The sequence below is a fragment of the Alosa alosa genome, chromosome 11 (assembly GCF_017589495.1).
Source record: "Alosa alosa isolate M-15738 ecotype Scorff River chromosome 11, AALO_Geno_1.1, whole genome shotgun sequence".
NCBI lineage: Eukaryota > Metazoa > Chordata > Actinopteri > Clupeiformes > Clupeidae > Alosa > Alosa alosa.
The window spans coordinates 9,085,882-9,109,562 of NC_063199.1; the positions used below are offsets into that span (position 1 = coordinate 9,085,882).

Genomic DNA, 23,681 nt, shown 5'->3' on the forward strand with positions numbered 1-23,681 from the left:
CCATTTCTTAAGGTCACCAAGTACTGTTGGTACGGAAAAAAAAACTAAAACAATCGGTTTCACCTAGTTCGAGTTGCTGCAGCCAACAGTTAGAGCTTTCAGGCAGCTACAGAGCTACACTCTGGGGTCATGTTCATGAGACCTATGTTCATGCCCCCAGAGCTTTAGCTGCTGGCTGCAGCAACTCAACTGCCAATAGAAAATACCTGTTCATAGGTGTTGAATGTGAAATGTTGCCTTTACGTTTGAAATATGTACATAAAAAAACTATTAAAATGATTTTACCCTTTATTCACTTTTTGTAACACATTGTTATTTATTTGAACACAACTGTACAGTATTTGTAAATAGTACTTGTTGTTGCTAATGTTTGGTATTGCAGAGTAGGCTGAATGTAGTTCATCACGTGTAAGTGACAAGTTAAAAGAGTTTTTGCTAAATGAATAAGTGTTAATGTAAAATGCATTTCTCTGCTTACAGTAGTTTGTTGGTCATGAGAAAGGAGCAGTCACAGATGCAGTGTTTGTTCCACTCTTCCTCTGAAGTCTTCCCACAATTAAAAGGTGGCAATCAGCCACACCAACCAAATGAATGCAGGCTCATAAAATACAAATGTTCTAAGCCCTGTCCCAAGACACAAGCGCACACTGTTCCTCTTTCTCCTCAACAGAATGACCTCATACAGCCTGGCAGCCAAAGTCCAGCTCACAGTCAGTTGTATCCACTGCAGTCCAGCCAAGTACTCTACCCCATGCAAAACCAAAAAGAAGGAGAGTGCAATAGATGAAATGTTAAGTGGCCATGGGTTCTCCACATCACCTCTCGGTGTGCATTGGTTCCACATGATGATTCCAGTTATGAGCAAACACAGGAAGTGAAATACAATGGACAGGATGTTTCAAAGTTTTCCTGTTACCATGGCCTGTTTTGTTACAGAACTATGTTGATCTGGTAATGAGTTGTTGCAAGCAAAAGCTATATGAAATTAACCAGTGTAATGTGAGATATGGGCACAGGTAATTTATTTCACTTTGACCCAAGAGTCATTTGTTGACTCTGGCTAACATATAAACTGCATTTTATAGTCCATAGCTATAGTTAGTTGACACTCACTTCAATGCATATTAATTGATGTGGCTTAACACTAGATATTTCTGAGCTTTTGTGGGGGTGCAACTCGATATGGGGGGGGGTCACCCAATGGCTGGCCTTTATAATCTTTTCATAATAACGCACAGACATGTTTATGGAAACAGTTGTAGCCTATTTCAGTTTTCTACAATGTGGTGTCATATTTTATTTGTGATTTATCCCCCCAAAAAATGTCTCATTGATGATACCAGTTCATGTCAGTTTACATCTGACTCTTCCCCTGTCCTGTGAAAAATAAATGTGTAATTACAAATAGGCTAAAACATGCTGTTCATTATTTTTTTTTTTTTTATCATCACACTAGTGCTAGAAACTCCAATCATTTGGATATCAGGCCATCTACAAAATAATCACGCATTAAAACATTGCCACGTGTGGTTCATTAAGCTACAGTTTTTTCTCTCTGCCAGCCACATTCCCCCTTCCTTCACACTTGTAAGCAACGTCCCCCGCCCACTTCATTGTCAGTCGCTGCTTATGGCCACGTCTCAAAGCTATTCCTTATAAACTTTTGGAGGAGCTGAGCAATGAAAATGTATTTCTGAGCCGTGTTTCTACTGGTCCATACAACACTAGTTACTTTGTTTCCATTCTACGGACCCAAAAGGACGCGCAATAAGGTAAGTCATGGGTAGGCTACTTCACTGTTGCCATCGACCGTTAAGCGGACAGAGCTCGCTGAACTCGATATGCCTAGTTTAATGGTAATGTTAAAAATGAAAAACCCTCAACGTCAATGAAATGGATAGGGAATTGAAAGTCAATGGAAATTATTTAGAGGCGACATACAGACGACAGTGCCCTGGAAAAACGCGAAATGAACTATTGCCATTATTAACGTACCAACTTATGAAATGTGTGTCCTCTCCTTAAACGTGACCCCATAAATCACCATATTGAGGGTACAATCATAAAATCCAATACAAATTATTGATAAGCCTAATTAAACTAATTCTCGTTTTCCATTGCCTCTAGGTCAGTAGATCCTAGAGGTTGTTTTCAATATCCAGACAACACTTTGGGAAGCTTGAGTATGTATGGCCTATAGATAATATTGTGAGGCAACATGATAATAGAAACATGGTTTTGCCTCTCTTAGAGTCCATAGCATTCACAGTCAGCAGTGACAGGAGATGGGGGCTTGGAGAATGTAGCAAGTGAAATGGGTATGTTTGAATTGGATGGAATCTGTTGAGTATTTGTTTACTTGAGACTGTGAGTACAAGGAGAGACCCTGATGAGTGGGCTATACACTCACGAGAGAGAAGTCTCGGAGAGTGGAAGTATTTCTTCGGTCTTAAAGTTTATGATAGACAAAAAAGTTAGGAGTTCTCATTGAAAGAGAGTGGGACACTGGGAGAGGAGGCAGTCCAACAGCCAAAAGCCTTTTTATTTATTTATTTTTTTCATGAAGAAATGAATAAGTCTGCACAGTATGCTGAAGGAATGGAAGAACACACTGTCCCCTCACTCAGAAACTCTTAAAGCAGTTATTTTCCACTATGAAAGCACAAAGGCTTGTATGGGCTTGCCTCTTGTCTAATTAGAATGCACATTACCATATGCTTGATAAACTAACGTGGACAGGGATTGCCTAAATAGACCAGCTTCTTCTCACCATACATTGTTAGTTGCCTGCTGTAAGGAGTAAACATGTAGTCCCCTTGAACAAACTGGACTGCCGACTGCCCTGGGAGAATTTGACACTGTTAGTGTTACCAGGTTACCAGTCACATCTCTCTTCTTTCATAATACTGGCATGTGCCTTGGTGACTTGATTTTGTCAGTTTGGACATGGACACCTCTTTACAGTTTGAATGTTATTAATGTTGTTACGTCCGACAATACGTCCAACAGTTAAAAAAAAAAAAAAAAAAAAATGTTTTTCCTTATACACACATCCTCTATCAACCTCATAGAGAGAAGACACCAATTGGTTTGTGTCACTGCCATCTACAGGCCACAGGTCATTACAATAGGGACCATTGTGTGAATTTATCTTGTAATGTTGCTGGTCTTTGTGGACGATAGGAGCACAGACCAGGGCTCCCGAACAGTTTAAGTACATTGCGCTACTAAATTTCATGTATGAGAACCAGTGGGTTGTACAATGCTTCCTATAGAATGCTCTGCAGCTGTGTTTCTGAGGTACTGTAAATCAAGCGGCTCCATGGATGACTTGGCCATATGCAACAGTTCTATAGGGTAGGAGAGGGAATTCCAGCGCACACATGCAAACTATTAGACTAAATGGTTTTTTTTTTATTTTGCCTCTCTTGCATACATGCTCTCCCGTCCACCATTTTTGTCCTTCTCCGCTTTTTTTTGTCTCTGTGTTATTCATTGTTTTCTCTACTGACCTTGTTTCTCCCACATTTCCCTCCTCACTTCCTCTCTTTCTCTCTCTCTCTCTCTCTCTCTCTCTGAAAGATAGAAAGGCAGTCCCACCACAATGCGTCCCAGACTTGCCCCACCAGCCCTGGTAACTCTGGTACTCCTGCAGCTGATCACCATGGTGGTGATGTTTGGCTGGTACCGCCACCAGTCCCTAACGAGCACCGCCTCGCCTCCAGCGCAGCGCAAGGTCCATGTGTTACTGCTGTCGTCGTGGCGATCTGGCTCGTCCTTCCTGGGCCAGGTGTTCAGCCAGCACCCGTCCGTCTTCTACCTAATGGAGCCGGCGTGGCACGTGTGGATGACGCTGGGGCGCGGGGCACGGAGCTTGCGAATGGGCGTGCGCGACCTGCTGCACCAGGTGCTGCAGTGCGACCTGTCCGTCATGGATTCCTACATGCCGCCGGAGCGCAATGTGTCGAGGCTGTTCATGTGGAGCCACAGCCGGGCACTGTGCTCGCCACCAGCGTGCACGCTCACGCCACGCAACGCTTTCAGCAACCAGACGGAGTGCCAGAAGCACTGCGACAGTCGGGGCCTGGCAAAGGCCGAGGAGGCGTGCCGCAGCTACTCGCATGTGGTGCTCAAGGAGGTGCGCCTGTTCGAGCTGGAGTCGCTCTACCCGCTGCTGCGCGACCAGTCGCTCGACCTGCGCATCGTGCACCTGGTGCGGGACCCGCGGGCCGTGTGGCGCTCGCGCGACCAGTCGGCCAGCTCGTTCTACCGCGACAACGCGGTGGTGCTGGAGCAAGGTGATGGCAAGGGGCTCGAGGCGCAGTACCGTGTCATGCAGGAGGTGTGCCGGAGCCACGTACGCATGCACGAGACGGCGCTGCTCAAGCCGCCTGACTTCCTGCGCGGTCGCTACAAGATGGTGCGCTATGAGGATCTGGCGCGTGACACGCTCGCACAGGTGGAGGCCATCTACCGCTTCACGGGCTTGGAAATGACGCAACAGCTGCAGGACTGGATCTTCCGCATCACACATGGCAAAGGCAAGGGCACCAGAAAGGAGTCTTTCCAGATCACCTCGCGCAACGCTGAAGACGTGTCGCGTGCCTGGCGGACTACCGTGCCCTACGAGAAGGTGCGGCGCATCCAAGAGGTCTGCAAAGGCGCCATGTCCCTGCTGGGCTACCGTACGGTGGACAGCGAGAAGGAGCAGCGGCAGCTGGACCTTGATGTGCTATCACCACGGGAACCCTACAAGTTCAGTTGGCTGCCCTCCAAGACCACCAAGCGCTCCAGTAATGGCTAGCACACCATGCGCAAGATGGGTAGCCTCAAGAGCAGAACAGTTCCTCAGACACTTTGCTTTGAGCACCAGGAGGCACAGACCACCATGGTCATCCCATATGAAAAGACTATACAACCTCATCATTGCAACAGTAGAGGCACATTATAATGTGTTGGCCCGCTCTTATATGTGGTACATAATTTATTTGTTGTGGAGGAATGACTCGGGTGACAGCTGAATGAATGTTTGAAAGTATTTACAATTTTTTCTGATTGCTTAAGCACATTTTATTGGCTGTTTTTGCAAAGCTCTACACACAAATAGGAGAACCTTTCACTAATTCAGCAAAACATTGTAGTTCTCTTGCAAAAGCTAACACACCTTGCTTAACTCTTCACACCTTCGTAAAAATGGTGTTTTCGTATCAAACAGTAAAATCAAGCCATCACAATAATAAGCACACAATGTGCCAACTACACACTAATGGTATGAATAAAAAACACATCTGGCTTTTGCTTTCTCTGTGCACTAGGTAGGCTATGTCAGTTTGAGGTCATACTTTTGTTCTCAGTGATGTTCTCTTCCCCCTCCTCGTACTCTCCTTGTCCTCTTCCTCTAACTTCACCTCCTTGTCCTTTTCGTCCTCTCCCTCTCGCTTCTTCACCTCCGTGTCCTCCTCCTCTTCCTCCTACTTCTTCACCTCCATGTCCTCTTCCTAGGCCTAGGCTTCCTAGGTCCTCCTCCTCCTCTAATGCTCACTCTTCTCACTCTTCCTGCTCCCTCCATTGTACTCCACACGGACAGCTTACCTGTGGCTTATTTACACTGCTTAGGCTGAATGCAAAGTGAACTAATTATCTAAAACAGTTTTCAAGATGTGACAGTGTGCCAGACAGTTGGCAAAATAGTGCAAATAATAGTCATACATGTGTATAGTTTTGCTAGGAGTGTGTTGATCATTTGGAAATTGAGTGTAAGCAGTGAGTTGTGTTTACAGTTCTGCAAAAAGAGAGCTGTGCAGTGGATTGTACCTACAGTTTTGCAAAGTGTGTGTAACAAAATTGCAAACTGAGTGCAAAGTAGTGTTTGTGCTTTTAGTTTTTCAAATTCAGTAAGTGGTTTTGCTATACAAATTAATAGTTTTAGAAATTGTGCTATAAGAATCACGGTTAGCGTTTAAGCATTCATAAAAAAATGCTTAAAAGGGACTGTGGTGGCCCCCTGCTGGCAGAGGGCAAGTGTTGAAGGGGAAACACTAAAAGGCTATTTTATGTTTTTTTTTTTACCAAATACGTTTGTCTCCCACTTGTTTACAAAGCCGATCAGATTTAGGAACCTGTCTTTTGAAAGACCCTTCAGTAGCCTCGTTTACATGGATACTTTTAATCTGATTAGAAACAGAATAATGGCTCAATCGGAATAAAAATGCCTCATGTAAACACCTCAACTGATCAGATTCAGCCCGATCTGACTAAATTTCCAATCGGATCGAGAGAGGTGCTGTAATCCGTTCTGATAATCCGATGGATAGAAAAAAACACATTTAATCTGATTGCTTGAGTACAACAATCTTTTTTATATAAATTTCCACAAAGGTGGTACCTGTGTGGTAATTATGCACAGTGACGTAAACGAGTTTACATGCCGGCAATACAACAATAAGCTTCTAAATGATTAAATGCTTGTTCCATGTAAACACAGATTAAATGTCAATCGGTTTATTTAGTGTTCATGTAAACAGTTCGGTTGAAATCTTTAATCAAATTAATTTCGATCTGATTGAAAAGAATAAAAACAACCATGTAAATGCAGCTATTGTCTTCTATGTTGATAAAACAACAACAAGCTAGAGACAATGATACTACAGTTCACTAAGCAGAGATATAATGCTACTACTGCATTATATCATTTCAGATATTCTAAAAAGTTGCAGGCAATAATCCTCTAAAAAAAACTGCAAGGCTTCGGGTAACCTATTCACTACAATTGCAAAAAACAGTTTTCCAAAATATTTGCTATACAAAAAGGGTAATAATATTCTTTCAGAGACCATTAGGTGCATCAAAAACTTGATTAAGAAATTAATAATGTATGAGTTTCTAAAAAACACCCATTCATGTGTATGTGAAAAAACATCAGGTCTGCTTTAAGCTTTCCCTGAACAGAACTGACCTGATAAACTATTGGTGTTTGATATTCTAGTTTGTGCTATTATCATTTCTCTGATACCAAATTACTCTCTATTCATTGTATGTAAAAAAAAAAAATATAAGAGGCTGGAATTTTAGACTCAGTATCTGATACAAATTTGATTCAGAAACTGACTGGCAATTTAATTTCTTAGGTCTGTACTCGGGTCAGTTACAGACTCTCCTCTAACAAGCAATGAGAACCATCTGTTTCCACCATAATTCAGCTTTGCAAAGCTGGCTATGTCACAAGCTTTCTAGATGTAACATGGGAATTAAGGGATGGTATAAGCTTTGGAGCCTTAGTAGAGAACATATCCAATTCTGGCCTCTGCAGCTATCGTGGCTCACTTTCCTAAGAAAACCAGCAACCTGAATACTCCACACTCTCTGAACATGTCTGACGAGTAGACATTAATGTTTTTAAGTGTGTGTGTCATTGTTTTTGGTGTATTCAAAAATGGATAAATGATTATGATCAGGGTATAGGGATGTAATGATTCTACATTAAGCAGTGTGTATGTTTGTATGTATTAGGAAAAGGTTTATAAATGTTTTATTATTTTAATTAAGTTTTTTGAGGTGGGAGAGTAAAGAGGGGTTGATTCACATTTACCATAATGGGGGGTTGTTGGTGTATTTATTTTCTTTGGCCTAGTCCTTCTCCTGCTCCATTGTTTGGTTCTGTGGTGTGTTTGGGTGGGGGACTGAAAATGTCTTAGCAAGGAGTGGCGGGGACAAATTGGTTCGTGGGGTTCGTCAGTCATACTGATTTACAGTCTGGGCTGGTGTGAGTCAGGACAACCATCTCTCCCCAGAGAGACAGGGTGAAGAGGCCGCTAAAGCTAACAAACCACAGCTCTGGTGGACTACAGGCCTGTGTAAGAGTACACTCAAGAGTGTGTGAAGTCCAGTGACGGGGTATGACGAGGTACTGAGTCCTAACTTCAACGCACAGTTGTGAAGACTGAACAGCAAAATTCTGTCAGGCAAAACTCTGTCAAAGTTTCTGCCTGAAGGCCCTGTGCCACAGGATTATCCGAAATTATCCAACAGCAGTGTTTTTTTTGCATGTTTGAAAAAATATAATGTCCGCAACACTGCTTTTGACTCCCATATATTTATTGCACAACAGGCAACGTTTCGACCCTGCTGGGTCTTTTGCCTGAAGAAGACCCAGCAGGGTCGAAAACGTTGCCTGTTGTGCATTAAATATATAGGAGTCAAAAGCAGTGTTGCGGACATTATATTTTTTCAATTGAGTAAGTTTTTCTTTTGTCCTGCACCTATCAGAAGGTAGGATGTGCACACAATAACTGTTTGCTGTTTTTGCATGTTTGTCATGAGAATGCTTCCATTATGTGTGCTTTCATGTGAATGAATGGTAGGAAAGGTGGAGTAAGATGCTGAAGGCAGCCTTTGAAAGAAGCTGGTACATGTGTATGTAGTATTTGAACTATGTGGACCGCCAATTCGTTTGGCACATTCGGTCAGTACTGTGCCTGAAGAACACCTCCATCAAACTAAAAGTGACACTGTGAATACAGTATCTTCACTGTGAGAATTTAATACGGACATGTAAGCCATGAAAAGACAGATGTTAGTACATAAACAACCACTTATTGATGTCTCGTGTCCATGCTTTTGATCAATGTTGAGATGGCAAAAAAACTTTTGTTTGTAACTAAGGACAGTGTATTATTAGCTTGTATTAGATATTAATCAAGCCCAAACCCTTTCTAATTAATCACGTTGATTCTGGTACAGATCTCTTTATTTTCTAAGTTTACAGATGATTTTTAAGACTTAATTCCAATAAATACTTTACCTGTGATTTTATTTGCTTGGCCTGTCTTTATTTAGAACTCTCTGTTATTAGTGTGTTTTTATAAGTGGGGCAGTTAATCACAATAATGGATCACTGTGATAAAACCATCAAATTTAGTAGAAAAACTCTTTGGAATTGTAGGTGCCACGGCAGCCATTTTTAAAAATGGCCGACAAATATGGGTTTTGTTAGGTGAAAAGCAGAAACTAACAGTTACATATTTTACCATAAATCTATGTTGTAAAGACAATGTCATTTTTAAAGGAACGTTATTAACCATTCTTCTATAACATTCTAACCGGTTAATATTTAGAGGAGAGGCCTTGGAACACTGGAACAGGAACGAAAACATTATGTTTTTGCTCAGAACGAACCAAAATGAAAATCATTCTGTTGTCAGTCCCTGCTTTTATCCAAAGCGACTGACAGAGCATGCAATGAACCATATTATAATTAATAGGCCAAAATCATATGTGTGTTTTTTACAATATCTGTGGCTGAGTGAGGTTCCTAATTCAAGTCCAGTAGCCCAGCAGTCCCCAACCACCGGGCCGCAGGACATTCCTAACCGGGCCGTAGCCTACGACATGAGTTTAAAAAAAATGCATGCGAACTAAACTAAATTTAATTCGCAATAATGTCACGTTTTTACATGGCATAGGTCTATATGCAGTTGTTTGATTGCACGCATATTTGCATTTTGCAAGGTCTATTTTCTTCGTCTGTCTGTCCGCCTTCAACACTTTTACATATTGCCTTCAGCTCGCAGCCTCAGGTCAGCTCACTTCACTTGATCAGTTCTTGGCTTAGCGGTAGTGTCAACGGGTTAGCTAAACTGCTAGAATGAGCAACAAAAACAAGCATCTTTAGCAGGTCACTGGCCAGAGTGTTTGAGTTCTTGAGCCGCTGCAGAGATTTCTTACAGAAAAAAAAGTCACCGTTAGCTGCACATTTTAGTGATGAGGACTGGGTGTCAAAACTTCGCTTACCTGTGACATATTGGGTTGCTTAATGACCTCAACCTGTCACTCCAGGGGAGAATGACGACTGTCTTTAAACTGGCAGATAAAATTAAGCTGCATTTAAAAGCAAGCTTGATTTGTGGGGACGGCGAGTGGACGGGGTGTATTTGATATGTTCCAAACAGTAGTGGGGGTTTTGGGAGTGACTGAGGGCAGGGCCCTTTCTCTCGCAGCTGGTGCGATCACCTTGTTGCACTTTCAAATGAGTTTGGCGTTACTTCCCATCCTCCAAAGATCCACGGCAAACCAATGAGTGGGTCCATAACCCATTGTCAATATCGAATAGTCCTAACTTGTCAGCGCGGGAGGAAGAGCAGTTGATCGAAATTGCAAATGGCGGTGGTCTTAAGAGTGTGTATAAAAAACCTCTCTGGCGGGTTTTGGATCAAAACCAAAGCAGAATATCGAGATAGCCGTAAAACGCTGAAAAACGTTTCCCACCAATGTATCTATCGCGAGGCGGGTTTTCGGCAATGACTGCAACTAAGACCAAGTGCGCAATCGACTGGACATTTCAAACACACTGAGGGGTGTCACTGTCTTCCATCACCCCCAGATGGAAGCTTCTTGTTGCAGGGAAACAAGCAGGGCTCACACTGATTATATTCGTAATGCCGCGTTTAGTTCCCATGTTTTGTTCCCATATTTTTGTTAAGCATGTTCACACTTTAGCTTCAAGTTGTTCAATATTCATAGTTCATATTGTTCAATTTTCACTTCTTCAAGTTCACGTTTTTCACAAGGGGCTTAGTTGATTGGTTGTCATGATGCTGCGCGCCTTACGCAGAAAATATAACAGGGGCCGTATTCACAAAGAATTTTAAGGCTGAAAGTAGCTCCTAACTGGCGAATTTGGGTACTGGGTACCCTGTTATATTTTGACTTGAGTTCTGGGGCCATATTCACAAAGAATTTTAAGGCTAAAAGTAGCTCCTAAGTGGCGATTTTGGAGCAACTCCTAAAAATAATGGGCGTGTCACTCCTAACTTTAGGACTCCTAATTATTTTCACTAAAAGTAATTCACGAAGCATTTTACATTTCTCGACTTCTCGACTAAGCTGGGACAGCTTAAAAGAAGTCGAGAGGACTCCTAACTCATTAAGACCTATTCACAAACAATCCTAAGCCGTTTTTAGTGGCATTTCACGTCGCGTGAAATGAACGTGGTTACTGGAGCACTCAATTGAGAGGGAATACTTGTGCATTGTAGCCTAATTAAGGGATGCAATAACGCCACCAACAACCAAAACTATAATTGCACGTTGCATAGATGTAACGTCTCATTGTAGCCTAAATCAAATTCAATTGTTTCTCCTCTTTGCGAATGTATAGGCCTACGTGTCTGCATGCAGATTAATTTAAAACATGTTGCAAAGACACTGCATCAATCCGTAGTGTATTTCATTATACTACTAGGCTATTTGCTTTGTCTTACTCTTTATTCATTTAGGCTATTTATTCATCATCTTCTATCCTTCGCGGTACTTGTGTAGCGCACGCATTCTCACCAGCAAAGACCTGTCACCTGTCACTCATTGTCGTAGGGGAGGTTTTTGGCATATTTCCCGCGTTATAATCATCAGCCAATCAAGGTGGTCACTTCAATCAAGCTCTTGCATGAGTAATGACGTCAACCATAGGAACGAAGACTCACTCTTAGTTTAGGAGTTGGCATTTTTCCTTACTAAGAGTAGGTCTGAAAGGCTTTGTGAATAACTTTTAAGAGAAAACTCCTAGCTAAAATCTTTTAGTGCGATTTAGGAGTACTCCTAGTGGTAAGATAAAATGCTTTGTGAATAGCCTACGGCCCCAGAAGTGAACTCAAAGACTGACTCTCCCAAAATGACACACTGAGGGGACATATATATTGGTGGATTCTACCAATTAAACAGACAAAGGGAGACAACAACCACATACAATTCACAAGAGGACAAACACAAGGACAAAAGCCAGCTAAAGATAGCACAATAACAAGAAAACCACCACTCACGGAACAACTCACAGAAGCTGGGGTTCAGGCCTCTCGCTGCGCTGGTAACTAACAAACTCAAATTTCAAACAAATGTAAGTAACGTAGCAAACACAAAGAAACAAACTGTGTGCACTCAGCTGTAACTAATGTTTGAAACGTAACAAACATGCGAGAATCTTAAGTTATCTTAAGAATCTTAAGTGTTTAAACGGAAATAAACGTGTTGTGTTTGCTATTGTTTAGTGTAGGTATGACGTTATTGTTAACTGAATGGAACAAACTAAGATGTAATGATTGATGGTAATGAAGTTAGCTTTAAGTGTGCATAAACAGAACTCAAATATGTATTAACTGTGCTGGTATGCAGAGAGTGTAAGCCACCAGCATTTTAATGTGCAGCTGCGGAGCTGGCCCCCCTTCGATTATCCCAGGGGCGCAGCTACCCATTTTTTGAAGGGTATGCAACAACGATATTGGCGCCCCTGGGATAATCGGTTGTCTTTCAAAGTCGTTTTAGGCAAGTCCCTCCACTCGGCGGCCATATAGCAACGCTTTTTGGGCACTCATCGGGCATCCTCTTCGGCAGAAATGCGCGTGAGCAAGGCTTCACGACACCAATCTTGCTCCAGCGGCGAGTTCACAACACATGATTGGCACGATGTCTTCACCACACACCATATGATTGGCTCAATGTATTCAAATCACACCACATGATTGGCTCAATGTATTCACATGTCGACGTTTTGCCGAGGAAGGGGTGTGATATGTGTAGACAACAGGCATATTGGCGTTACAAACTAACCCCATGCATTTCTATGGAGGATTTTTTGAGTGCTGTGTCTCCTCATTAGAAAGTCTCTGCTACAACTTATGAGTCCCATGTGTTTTCCCACCAGAGGAGTTAATTGGCTAGTTCAAACTTATATAATATATATATATATATATATTTATATATTAAAGAAATGCTGCCAATTTGATGTTTAACTTGAAGTATTGATAAATGGTGCAGTCACTTTAAGAGAGTCTAAACGGTTCTCATAACGTCCTTTTGCCAGCTATTGCTCACAAAGGATAAGGCTGATAGGCCTACGCTAGCCTTGTTTGTTTGCGCCACATTGACAACACAAAATAATTTATTACAAGGGGCCTTCATTGTTAGGACATGGAAACATGTAATGAGTTGTTGCTAGCGTGACATTTCTGTTTGCAGTTTGCCATTAAAAGTGCAGTATGAGCATGGTAGCCACCTAGCTATCTGAATGGAATAGGCTATGTTTCAATCGGCATATGCTTAACAAATGCTAGTTAGTCTGTTATCATGAAATTTTGCAAGCCTCCAAGCACAGACATCACAACTTTAAATCCTACCTGTTGCCTTTCACCGTCCACTTATTTAACTGCTGTCGCATCCCTTGACATGCCATCTCCTTTTCCCTCTTTCTTTTTCTATTTTTAGCCGCCGACAGCTTTTTTTGCTGTATCCATCTTTTTCCATAGACGGCAACTCACTACTCGTAGGCCTATCTGCTCGCTCAGCCAACTCCGCTCAGCGCTCACGGCGCCCCCATTCCCTCTTCTATTTCAAAATTCTATGATGGAATCTTATGAGATAGGGAACCTACTGTCGCCTCCTGTCATGACTACATTCTACAGAGGGACCATCGAGAGCATCGTCTCCAGCAGCATCACAGTGTGGGGCGGAAGCTGCACAGATCAGAACAGGAAGACCCTCCAGCGCACTGTTAACACAGCTAAGAGGATCATTGGAGCACCACTCCCCTCCCTGCAGGACATTTACACCACCCGCCTCACCCGCAAAGCACTAATGATTGTCAAGGATACAACCCACCCTGCACACAAACTGTTCAGCCTCCTGCCCTCTGGAAAGCGACTGGCAAGTAGCTTCATCCACCAAGCAATCAGGATGCTGAACACTCTACCCACTCTCCCATCACTGACAGCCCCCACCCACCCACCAGCCAGCCAGCCAGGAACCTAGGAAACTAGGATCCTGTCTACCCTAACCCCCCTCCCCCCCAACACCGCCCTGTGGAACTGCACTGTGACTGGCAAGAGCCTAACGTGTTGCTGCTTCACATCAAGCCTGATATACTTGAAATTACTGCATACTGCATATCAATGTAAATATACAGGTCACACAAGCACAAGTTTAAACTTCATGTAACTGTTAAGACTATATAAATATACAACACAACTACCTCTATTTTTTTTATATATATGTCCTACATTTCTATTTTGATACATACATGTTCTATATTTCAGTCTTGCACTTTAATTTAATGTTTATTGTCTATGGCTATGTCTATAGTATGTCTATGTCTGTATTTAAAGCATGTCTATGTCTGCATGGGAAAGTAAGAAACGAAATTTCAATTCTTTGTATGACCAGTGCATGTAAAGAAATTGACAATAAAAGCCGACTTGACTACTCTAGCCTGTTAGTCCTCTAAAATGTTATATAACATTGAGAAAATGTTAAAATGATTTAGAAAAGCACAGCAGTAGCTACATATAGCTTTGGCGCCTCCATGGTGCTGCGCCCCTATGCGTCGCATATAGCGCATACCCACTTTTTGCGCCACTGGATGGCCCCTCGGGCTGAAATGAACAATTTTCGTATGTACAATGCATTAGCCACGCCCAACAGGAAGTGAGGTATTTGGGATTTTGTGCAGACTAATATGTGATGAAATATGTGATGAATCATGATGCTAAAAGAGGTGCTTCCCTTGGGTGAAAACGCATTAAATTTGGCACACACATCAAGTGGTACAGTGAATAGACAGGGATAAAAGCTTGGCACCGGGCGTTGCCCAGGAACTCCATAGCGCCCCCTTATGTCACTGTGACTTGTGGTTGGCATATAGTTTTAGATGCACACACCAAATTTGGTGGGTGTATGTAATTCCCATAAAAATGACAAAAAAGTCCGCACACTAGAGCTCCAATAATTGTATCTTTTTATTCACCACATGTGATGTTTCGGGACACACTGCCCTTCCTCAGACATAAGACAGGTACCAAGCAGTCCATACTTATACTAATTGAACACCTGACATCACATGATGCAAGTGATTAAAGTGCCGAGTGCAAAGTGCTTAAAGTGCTAGTGTGCAAAAATGCCAGAATACAATAAAGTGCCAACGTGCAATAAATAACACAAAGCACAACAGTATTTCAATACACTCACATACCAGATAGTGCCACTAGATCATATTGAGGAGTATAGTAGTGAATAATAATAATAAAAAAAAATATTACAGGCAGCCACATCAATATGTACGATATATATACAGCATGAACAACATCAAAGAAGGAACCGATCAGGCAAAGAAAAACAGACAGATTGGAATTCAGGATCAGAGAAATATTACAACATGCTACAGATCAACACAACAGTCCAAAAAGGCCAAGACCAGTTTATAGAAAGGGACGCAAGTCAAAGTCTTCATTTATCCAAAACGCTTCTTTCTTTAGAAGTAAAGAGTTAATATCACCCCGTGGGTGTTTTGACCACTTCAATTCCACAGTAGCGCAGTGAAGACAGATTGTGAGAGCAATGGGGTCATGATTTCTGATATTGGAATGATGCTCAGATATTCTGGTCTTTAATGGCCGTGTGGTTTTGCCGATATATGCCAAGCCACACGGGCATTTGAGCATGTATATGACATTCAAAGTGTTACAGGTAATGATACCTTTGATGTTAAAGGACTTCCCTGTGCGCGGGTGGCTGAAAGTGCTCGTCTTCTGTGTAAAGTTACATTGGGTACACCGCCCGCACCTGTAATTCCCAGGGGGCGCCACCTGTAGAAAGTGGGGTGTTGTTAAAGGTGGGAGGTGTGCTCCCACCAATGAGTTGCGTAGGTTGGGAGGTCTCTTAAAAACCACCCTGGGGGCTGTAGTGAAAACCTTCCTGAAGTCCTGGATCAGACTCCACTATGTGCCAATGGCTGTTGATGATGGATTGGATGGGTTTTCCCAGGGGTGAGTACTGGATAATGCAATTCACGTTGGGTTCCTTTTTCTGGGTCCTGGTCCGTTGAAGGCAATCTGTCTGAGAGACATATTCATGACTGTGCATTTTTGATCCATTCCGGTTTGTATTGTCTCTGTTCAAAGCGCTTCTCCAGGTCTTTGGCTTGAACTTGATAGTCTTCGTCCTTGCTGCAAATACGCCGTATGCGGCTAAACTGGGATATGGGAAGGGCTTGCTTCAGAGCTGTGGAATGGAAAGATTGTCCATGTAAGACTGAGTTTCTGTCAGTGCTTTTTCTATTTGACCCCAGTGCATTATCATCCCTTGTTCCATAGTGAACCTGAGATGTTGGGGAATTAACTGATGGAACTCAACTTCAGACCCATGCCAGACAAAAAAGAATATCATCTATGTAGCTCTTCCAGTGAGAGATGTTATGGAAGAATGGGTTTTGTAGTTCATTGAAGATGATTTGATGCTCAAAAGATCCACAGTATAGTGAGGCAAAACTGGGGGCCATTTTTGTACCCATGCTTTTGCCTGATACCTGAAGATAATAGTCAGAACCAGAGAGGAAAAAATTAGACGTCAGCATAATCTCAAGGAGCTCCACAATGCACTTAGTACTAGGAATGCAGTCTGTCCGTGAATTGAGAAAGAATTCCGATGCTCTTAAACCACCCTCAAAGGGTACATTTGTGTATAGAGATTCAATGTCCATGGTGACCAAAAAACATGGTTCATTTAGTTCTATTGTTTTTAGAAGTTTTAGAAAGTCCATTGAATCTTTAACATAGGATGGTAGGGACATCACTAGAGGCTGTAGGAAGTAGTCCACAAAAGCAGAACTTTTTTCTGTCAGAGATCCTATGGCCGCAACGATAGGTCGGCCTGGAGGAAAATCTGTGTACTTCTTATGGATTTTTGGTAAGATATACAGGACTGGTGTGACTGGAAATTTTACAGTCATAAAGGCATGTTCTGATTTTGAGATTTCCCCTGACTCAAGGAAACCATCTAATTTGTTCTTTATCCTTTGTTTAAAGTCCTGTGTGGGGTTATGTTGTAATTTTCTATAGAAAGTCGTATTACTCAGCTGTCTCTGAATTTCACCGTCATACGCTGAACGGTCGATTACGACAATGGCTCCCCCCTTATCTGCACTTTGAACCATCAAAGTCTTGTCTTATATGTAACTCCCAAAAACAAACAACTTTTGTATTAACATGCTATTAGCCACGCCCATAGGAAGTGAGGTAATTGAGATTTTGTGCGTTTTGGACATGATCAATTTTAACATACTCCTCCTAGACGGTTGATCCAATTCATGTCAAAGTTGGTATACATGACACCGAGATGTTTCTGATTATAAATTGTGAAGCTTTTTTTTTTATATGTTGTAATATGACGAAATGGCGAAATTATTCATTTTAATACCCTTCCACATAAACAATAAATGTGTCATAATTCACCATACATGGCTTGAAATGTTTTAAATTTCACAGGTCATAGAAGACCATGTTAATTATAATATTCACATGCCCATAATGCATGTTTGGCATAGCGCCACCAACTGGCAACAGAAAGAATGACAATTATACTGATGTCACATGATCAATTTGAACATACTCCTCCTAGACGGTTTGTCAGATTCATTTGAAATTTGGCAAACATTATGCCAAGATGTCGCTGATGCTAAATTGTGAAGGGATTTTTGAAATGTTGTAATATATTTGATATGATTTTAATATCTCACCACATAAACAGGAAATGTGTCATAAATCACAGTGCATTGAATGAATGGTCTGAAACTTCTCAGGTTAAGAGATATCATGATTATGATGATATCCAGACTCCCAATGGGCCTGCCTGGCATAGCGCCACCACCTGGCCAAGCAGGGAAATGTGCCAGAAATTGGCATTGCCTTTATTGATTGATCTGAAACTTTACAAAATATTGGATATCATTATTGTGATGATATTCACATGCGTAATTCACATGCCTAGCATAGCGCCTCCATCTGGCCAAGCAGGAACATGTGCCAGAAATTGGCAATGCCTTTATTGGTTGATCTGAAAGTTTAAAAAATATTGGATAACATGCTTGTGATGACATTCACATGTGGAATTCACATGCCTAGCAGCATAGCGCCACCATCTAGCCACTCAGGAAATGGAAAAAACACACATATATATATATATATATATATATATATATATATATGTCTTATTAACATGCCTTGCTTATAGCGCCACCAATTGGCAAGAGAATGAATGTGTTTTTTCCACTTCTGTTGGATATCACAATCAGATGCATCAGATCAATCAGATTAGGTGTATATGACATCCAAACATCCCATATGCCTGTCTGGCAAAGCGCCACCAGCTGGCCAAAGTCAGAATAGTTTTTGGAATTTATTAACAAAATATTAATTAAATATCATTATTTTGATGATATTCACATGTGTATATATATAGTACCACTGATTTCCATGCCTAACATACTGTAGCACCACCATCTGGCCAACCAAAAAATGGTTCTTTGCTTAAAATGAATGGTCTGAAATTTCACAGGTTACTATATATTATGATTATGATGGCACCCAATGGGCCTGCCTTGCATTGCGCCCCCACCTGGCCAAGCAAGTAAATGTGCCAGAAAATAAAATGCAATTTTACATTTCACAAACGCACTATGTCGGTGCTTTGTTGGATTCCGAAATGTCACGGGTTGCGGCCCGGAGGTGCTCATCCCGTGAGGGAAATTTGGTCTCTGCATTTATCCCAATCCATGAATTAGTGAAACACACTCGGCACACAGTGAACACACAGTGAGGTGAAGCACACACTAATCCTGGCGCAGTGAGCTGCCTGCAACAACAGCGGCGCTCGGGGAGCAGTGAGGGGTTAGATGCCTTGCTCAAGGGCACTTCAGCCGTGCCTACTGGTCGGGGGTCGAACCGGCAACCCTTCGGTTACAAGTCCGAAGCGCTAACCAGTAGGCCACGGCTGGAAAGAGCACCAGTGAGGTGTTTTAACTAGGCAAGCACAGTCGCCTTTACAGTAAAAAAATACAGTGTAAATCCTCTGTAAAGACTGACAACTGTTCATAATAGTTAGTGACAAAGTTTCTACAGAAAAATGAGCAGTCACCTAAAATTCTATCAATTTATTATCAAGGAATCTATTTTGTTTCTAAACGTCATACTGAATTTTAGCTATTATTTCAATTTATATTTTAATTTTAGCTTATTTTCATTTGCTACTTGAGGGTCATTGGGGTAATTCCTGTTCTGTCCTACAACATATCTGACACATAAAGAGTTTATTAATGCCTTATTTTTTTGCAATTCCTATGATATCTGATGGCAAAACCAAAAAGTATGTGAATTATGCTAATTAGCAAGCTTAAAACTCAAAATTGAACTTGGTAAACACAATATTTGAATTCAGCACCCTCAAATTGTGTGAAATAGCCCCTTTACTGACTTTTCCTCAAATTTGCCGACAGGACTTTTTCTGAACGTTTGTTAGCTATCTGCTCACCCTCTATACATCACCGTTACATTGCAAAGCACATTGCTTGGAGGTTACAGATTTTAAGACCTCTTTGAAGCTGGCCCCACCATATCATCCAAAATGGTATCAAAATGCTATTTGTTTGTGCTATGTTTGTGCCAGCTTCATGGAGGTGATTTTATACAAAGTTCCAACCCCAACCCCAACCCCCAATCCTGTCATCAGTGGTTGTGTCATATAGGTGTAAAAAATGTCTGGTGTTAGCCATGGTGGGGATGTGGCTGCTAAAAAAGAATATGCCTTAGAACAAAGAGAGCTGTTCTTTGGCCTAGTTTTCAACATTTTATGTATTTTTTCTACTTATTCTTTGCTTATTTTTAAACATATTATATTATAATGTGTATACAAAAGTAAAATACTGGTTATGTATTATGTATATGTAAAATACTGGTTATTACTTGGTATAATATGTGCTGCTCTTAGTTTCTGTTCATCAAAGATCCCTGGAGATTGGCAGTGAGAACATATTCAACCACCAAGCTCAATGTTTTAATTAACATACATGTAGGTAGAAATAGATTAGTACAGGGGTTCTCAAACTTTTCCACAACAAGGCCCCCCAAATACCACTAGGTTCTGGCCAAGGACCCCCTTGATGTGTTATTAAACCCATCGACAATACTACGGCAAATGTATACATTAATTAAGCGAATACATTAAGCTAATCCTAATAATTATTTTAGCCACAAGCACTTTGCGATGGAGCATACAGTGTGTAAATGTATAAATGTATACAGTGTGTAAATGTATTTATTTGTATTTATTTGTTGCCCCACCCCCCCCCCCTTGAAAACCACTGGATTAGTAGATTTCAATAGAGATAGATTTTGGGTTTTATTTTGACATTTTTGGGCATTTGCCCTCCATATCCCACACCATCACCAGACTGCCCCCGCTGTGCCACCAGAGAAGAGGAAGGGAAATGTGCTCTCACCTCTGTGTCTGTGCTGCAAGCTGCACTAGTCACTGATGGAGAAGCCTGTAGAGCAGCTAGCAGGACAGCCTCCTGGGAGAGGAGGCTGGGCTATGTCTGTCTGTTTTTGTTTTTGGAGGTATGGATGGATACACTTGGGAGGAAGTCTGTGTGGTTTCCTTAGAAGAGCACCGTGGAGGGAAAGGAAGCAAGCAAGTATGTGCAGCCCTGGCTAGCTGATAGCACTCAGTTATTACTTTCAGCGTGTTAGGATTTGTCTAGTTGACTCTCACACTGAAATGTCCAGTGATAAACCACTTCTATAGTTAAAGTTCAGCTCATCCCACTTTCAACTCATTTGCAATGAAATTGCAAGTGTAATTGTCATGTGTTATATGTCATTGTTTATGTGTTATAAATAAATGGTCTGAATTGTGATTGTGTCAACAATGAATATGAGGTAGGAAGGGTATTGCAGTAAAAATTAATTCATTCCTCTATACTGCACTAAGCAGCTCATCCTGGCTCTCTGTCTATTTTAGGCAACTCTACACATCATGATGACATTAACACACCAGTCTACCCCCATGGTGCCACTGTCCATATGGACATATGTTTGTTATGTGCTTAACTTGCTTAGCTATGATTTCAATCTTGGCCTGCAGGGATAAGGCAGTATTGTTTTCAGCATGTTTGGTCTACACAAATTGAGAGGTAAGGTGTGTGTCCAATTGAATTGATGTGAATTAAATACACAGCATTGGCTCATGCACATACTTAGTGTTACGGAGACTACCACCCACCGCTGACCCACCCAAACACTACTGAGATGAGTCCAGCATCAGACTAACTAATTCAGTGGATGTCATCCGCAGTAATGATACACATTAATAGCTTGTCCTCTCTCCGAAGAACATAGGGCATATCATGTATCTCTCAGATGTGAAAGATGACACCACTGCAGACAACACCATTATAGGCACTGCATCTCTTTTATTGCTCTGTCTGGATGAGCACTGCAGTTAGGGTCTTCCAAGATATCAATGCTCTTTTCCACAGATAGAGACAGAGAAAAGCAGACAAAAGAGACAGACATCAAGCTCCTTTCAGTCTTTATATCACTTATAGTCACAAGTAGCCTTGGTTGACATGCTAACCAATATGTGGAGTTTCCACTCTTTTTCAGGGGCTAATAGGCATATTTGGATTCTCTAGGGCTCTGGGTGGGTCATCTGTATGTGCGCCCAGTGGAGCATGCCTTCAGGTCACTTATGTGACTCAAAGAGACCACTCCATTAATATTCAGCTTGGATGGGGCATTACTAGGGGTCAGCACTTTAAGATTGCACCAAACCTCATCTGATTATACCTTGTAGTCCCCATCCAACTTTTTTTTTGAGATCTCAGATTAGTCTTGTTCCCAGGTTAACTTATTCCTGCATGGTGCAGTCAAATAATATGAACATATTTCCCCTATCCTGGCATCTCTACACTGGCTGCCTGTTAAAAGTCGCATTGACTTCAAAATATTACTTCTAGCATACAAAGCCATTAATGGCCAGGCACCAGAATATATTAAAGATCTCCTAGTCCCATATAACCCACCCAGACCGCTACAATCATAGAATACTGGCCTTCTTGTAATTCCAAGAATCTCAAAAACTACAGTAGGTGGCAGAGCTTTAAGCTATCGCGCACCCCTCCTCTGGAATAATCTCCCTTCCTCAATTCGACTAGCAGTCTAGACTTAAAACATACCTCTTTACTGCCTCCCATAGTGAGGTATGGTGCGGTGTGAACTTCACCCACCTCAGGGATTTTTGGAATGGACCACCCTGCTGAGGGGTGCCAGTCACGCGTGCGGTGGTGGTCACTGACCATGCGCTGGTGTCGACTACCCCTCACCATGCCTTAGTTATGCTGCTATAGCATAGTGCTGTCAAGGGCTTTTCATGTGCCACGCCGTACAACACCCCCCCCTCTCTCCCCTTCTCTCTCCCTCTCAACTCTCCCTCTCTTGCCTATTCTCACTATGATTTACTGTAACAATATATAGTACCACTGATTACTTATTGACATTAACCATTTCGATTTTCAGCAATACTAACCCATTCTACATTTCTCTTTCTTCCCCCTTACTGTACCTCACTTGTGAGGTATATCATCACCAGTCATCAACCATCCGTGTGCCTGGCCCTCCTCTCACCCATCTCACCTGAAGTCCCATCCTCGACTGCCCTATTACTGTCCCCCTATCTGGATTCCTGGCCCGTACAGCCCCATCACCTGCCTATGACAACTCTGCCCGGATTCCTGGCCCGTCTGCCGACCCACCACTTGCCCCCTGATAACTCCCTTTCCCTGGACAATTCCAACGCCGGACTATTTGCACTTTCTCTCACTAAATCATGATTAATGCATTATCATACCGGATACGTAATCATCCCACCTCTTGTAACTTTCACCTCAGGTGCTTTAAACACCATGTCCTATTCTCCACACCTGACTATGCATTTGTCATGTGTACAGACCTTACTGTCCGTATTGACCCTAGGCAGATGGGTCAGGCCCTTGAGTCGTGGATCTGCTCGAGGTTTCTTCCTATATGTATCTCCAATTCTAGGGAGTTTTTCCTCGCCCCTGTTACCCATGGGCCTTCTTTCTTTCTTTCTTTCTTTTCTTTTCTTCCTCTTTTCTTTTTTCTCTGATTGCCTACATTCTGTAAAGCGCCATGATACATGTGTAATGTTTTGGCGCTCTATAAGCACAATAAAATTGAAAGTGAAAATTGAAATCTACAGATCAGTCACACACCACCTACTGCTGCCCAGAGACTGGATCAGTCTCCCCAAGTTCTAATGGAATAGCCTACTTCAGGAAATTCAAAAAATCTCCATCAAAAAGGTATACATTGACAAGTTTGTTTTAAATAGGGAGATTCACTTCCTTAAAAACTATTTACAACTAATCTTATTTTAACTTGATAATTTCAGTCTTACCAACATGTTCTGCAACGTTAGAGAGATTCGATTGGAGATCCAGTGTAACAATACCATTACATCCCTACATCATTCACAGATGTTTTCATGACCATACAGAAGAATCAGTAAAACATTTATTTGTAAAATTCTCATTATGTGTGATTCATACAGAAGACAGAATGCAGGGGGAAGCTAGTGGAAGCGACAGAAGGACGATTTATCCAAAGTCAGGTACATTTTTTGATGCTTTTGTCTGGACAGATATTTCATGCATACAAATGTCTATTATATAATTTGTGATCGGTGAAATCTCCTCCAATTTACATTAATTTGATGACACCAGGATACTTCTTCTTTTGAGATAAATATATTTCATACATGATTATGATGCAACATATTAGGCCTGAAGAAAT

At 41.8% G+C, this 23,681-nt stretch overlaps 1 protein-coding gene across 2 annotated transcripts; it reads left to right on the plus strand.

The window, feature by feature from the left end:
- Positions 1–1,609: 1,609 nt before the first annotated feature.
- Positions 1,610–5,124, plus strand: chst6 (carbohydrate sulfotransferase 6). 2 transcript variants are annotated; one of them, XM_048256201.1, is made up of 2 exons: positions 1,610–1,772; positions 3,583–5,124. In XM_048256201.1, the coding sequence occupies exon 2, from the start codon at positions 3,605–3,607 to the stop codon at positions 4,802–4,804; it is 1,200 nt and encodes a 399-aa protein (XP_048112158.1). In that variant the 5' UTR covers positions 1,610–1,772; positions 3,583–3,604; the 3' UTR covers positions 4,805–5,124. The 2 variants fall into 2 exon arrangements, with proteins under 2 accessions (XP_048112158.1, XP_048112157.1); XM_048256200.1 differs by having other exon boundaries at positions 3,587–5,124.
- Positions 5,125–23,681: the final 18,557 nt, after the last annotated feature.

What these genes read in the sequence shown, in the direction of transcription:
- chst6 (XM_048256201.1), top strand. Translation starts at nt 3,605, where the DNA reads ATGCGTCCCAGACTTGCCCCACCAGCCCTGGTAACTCTGGTACTCCTG.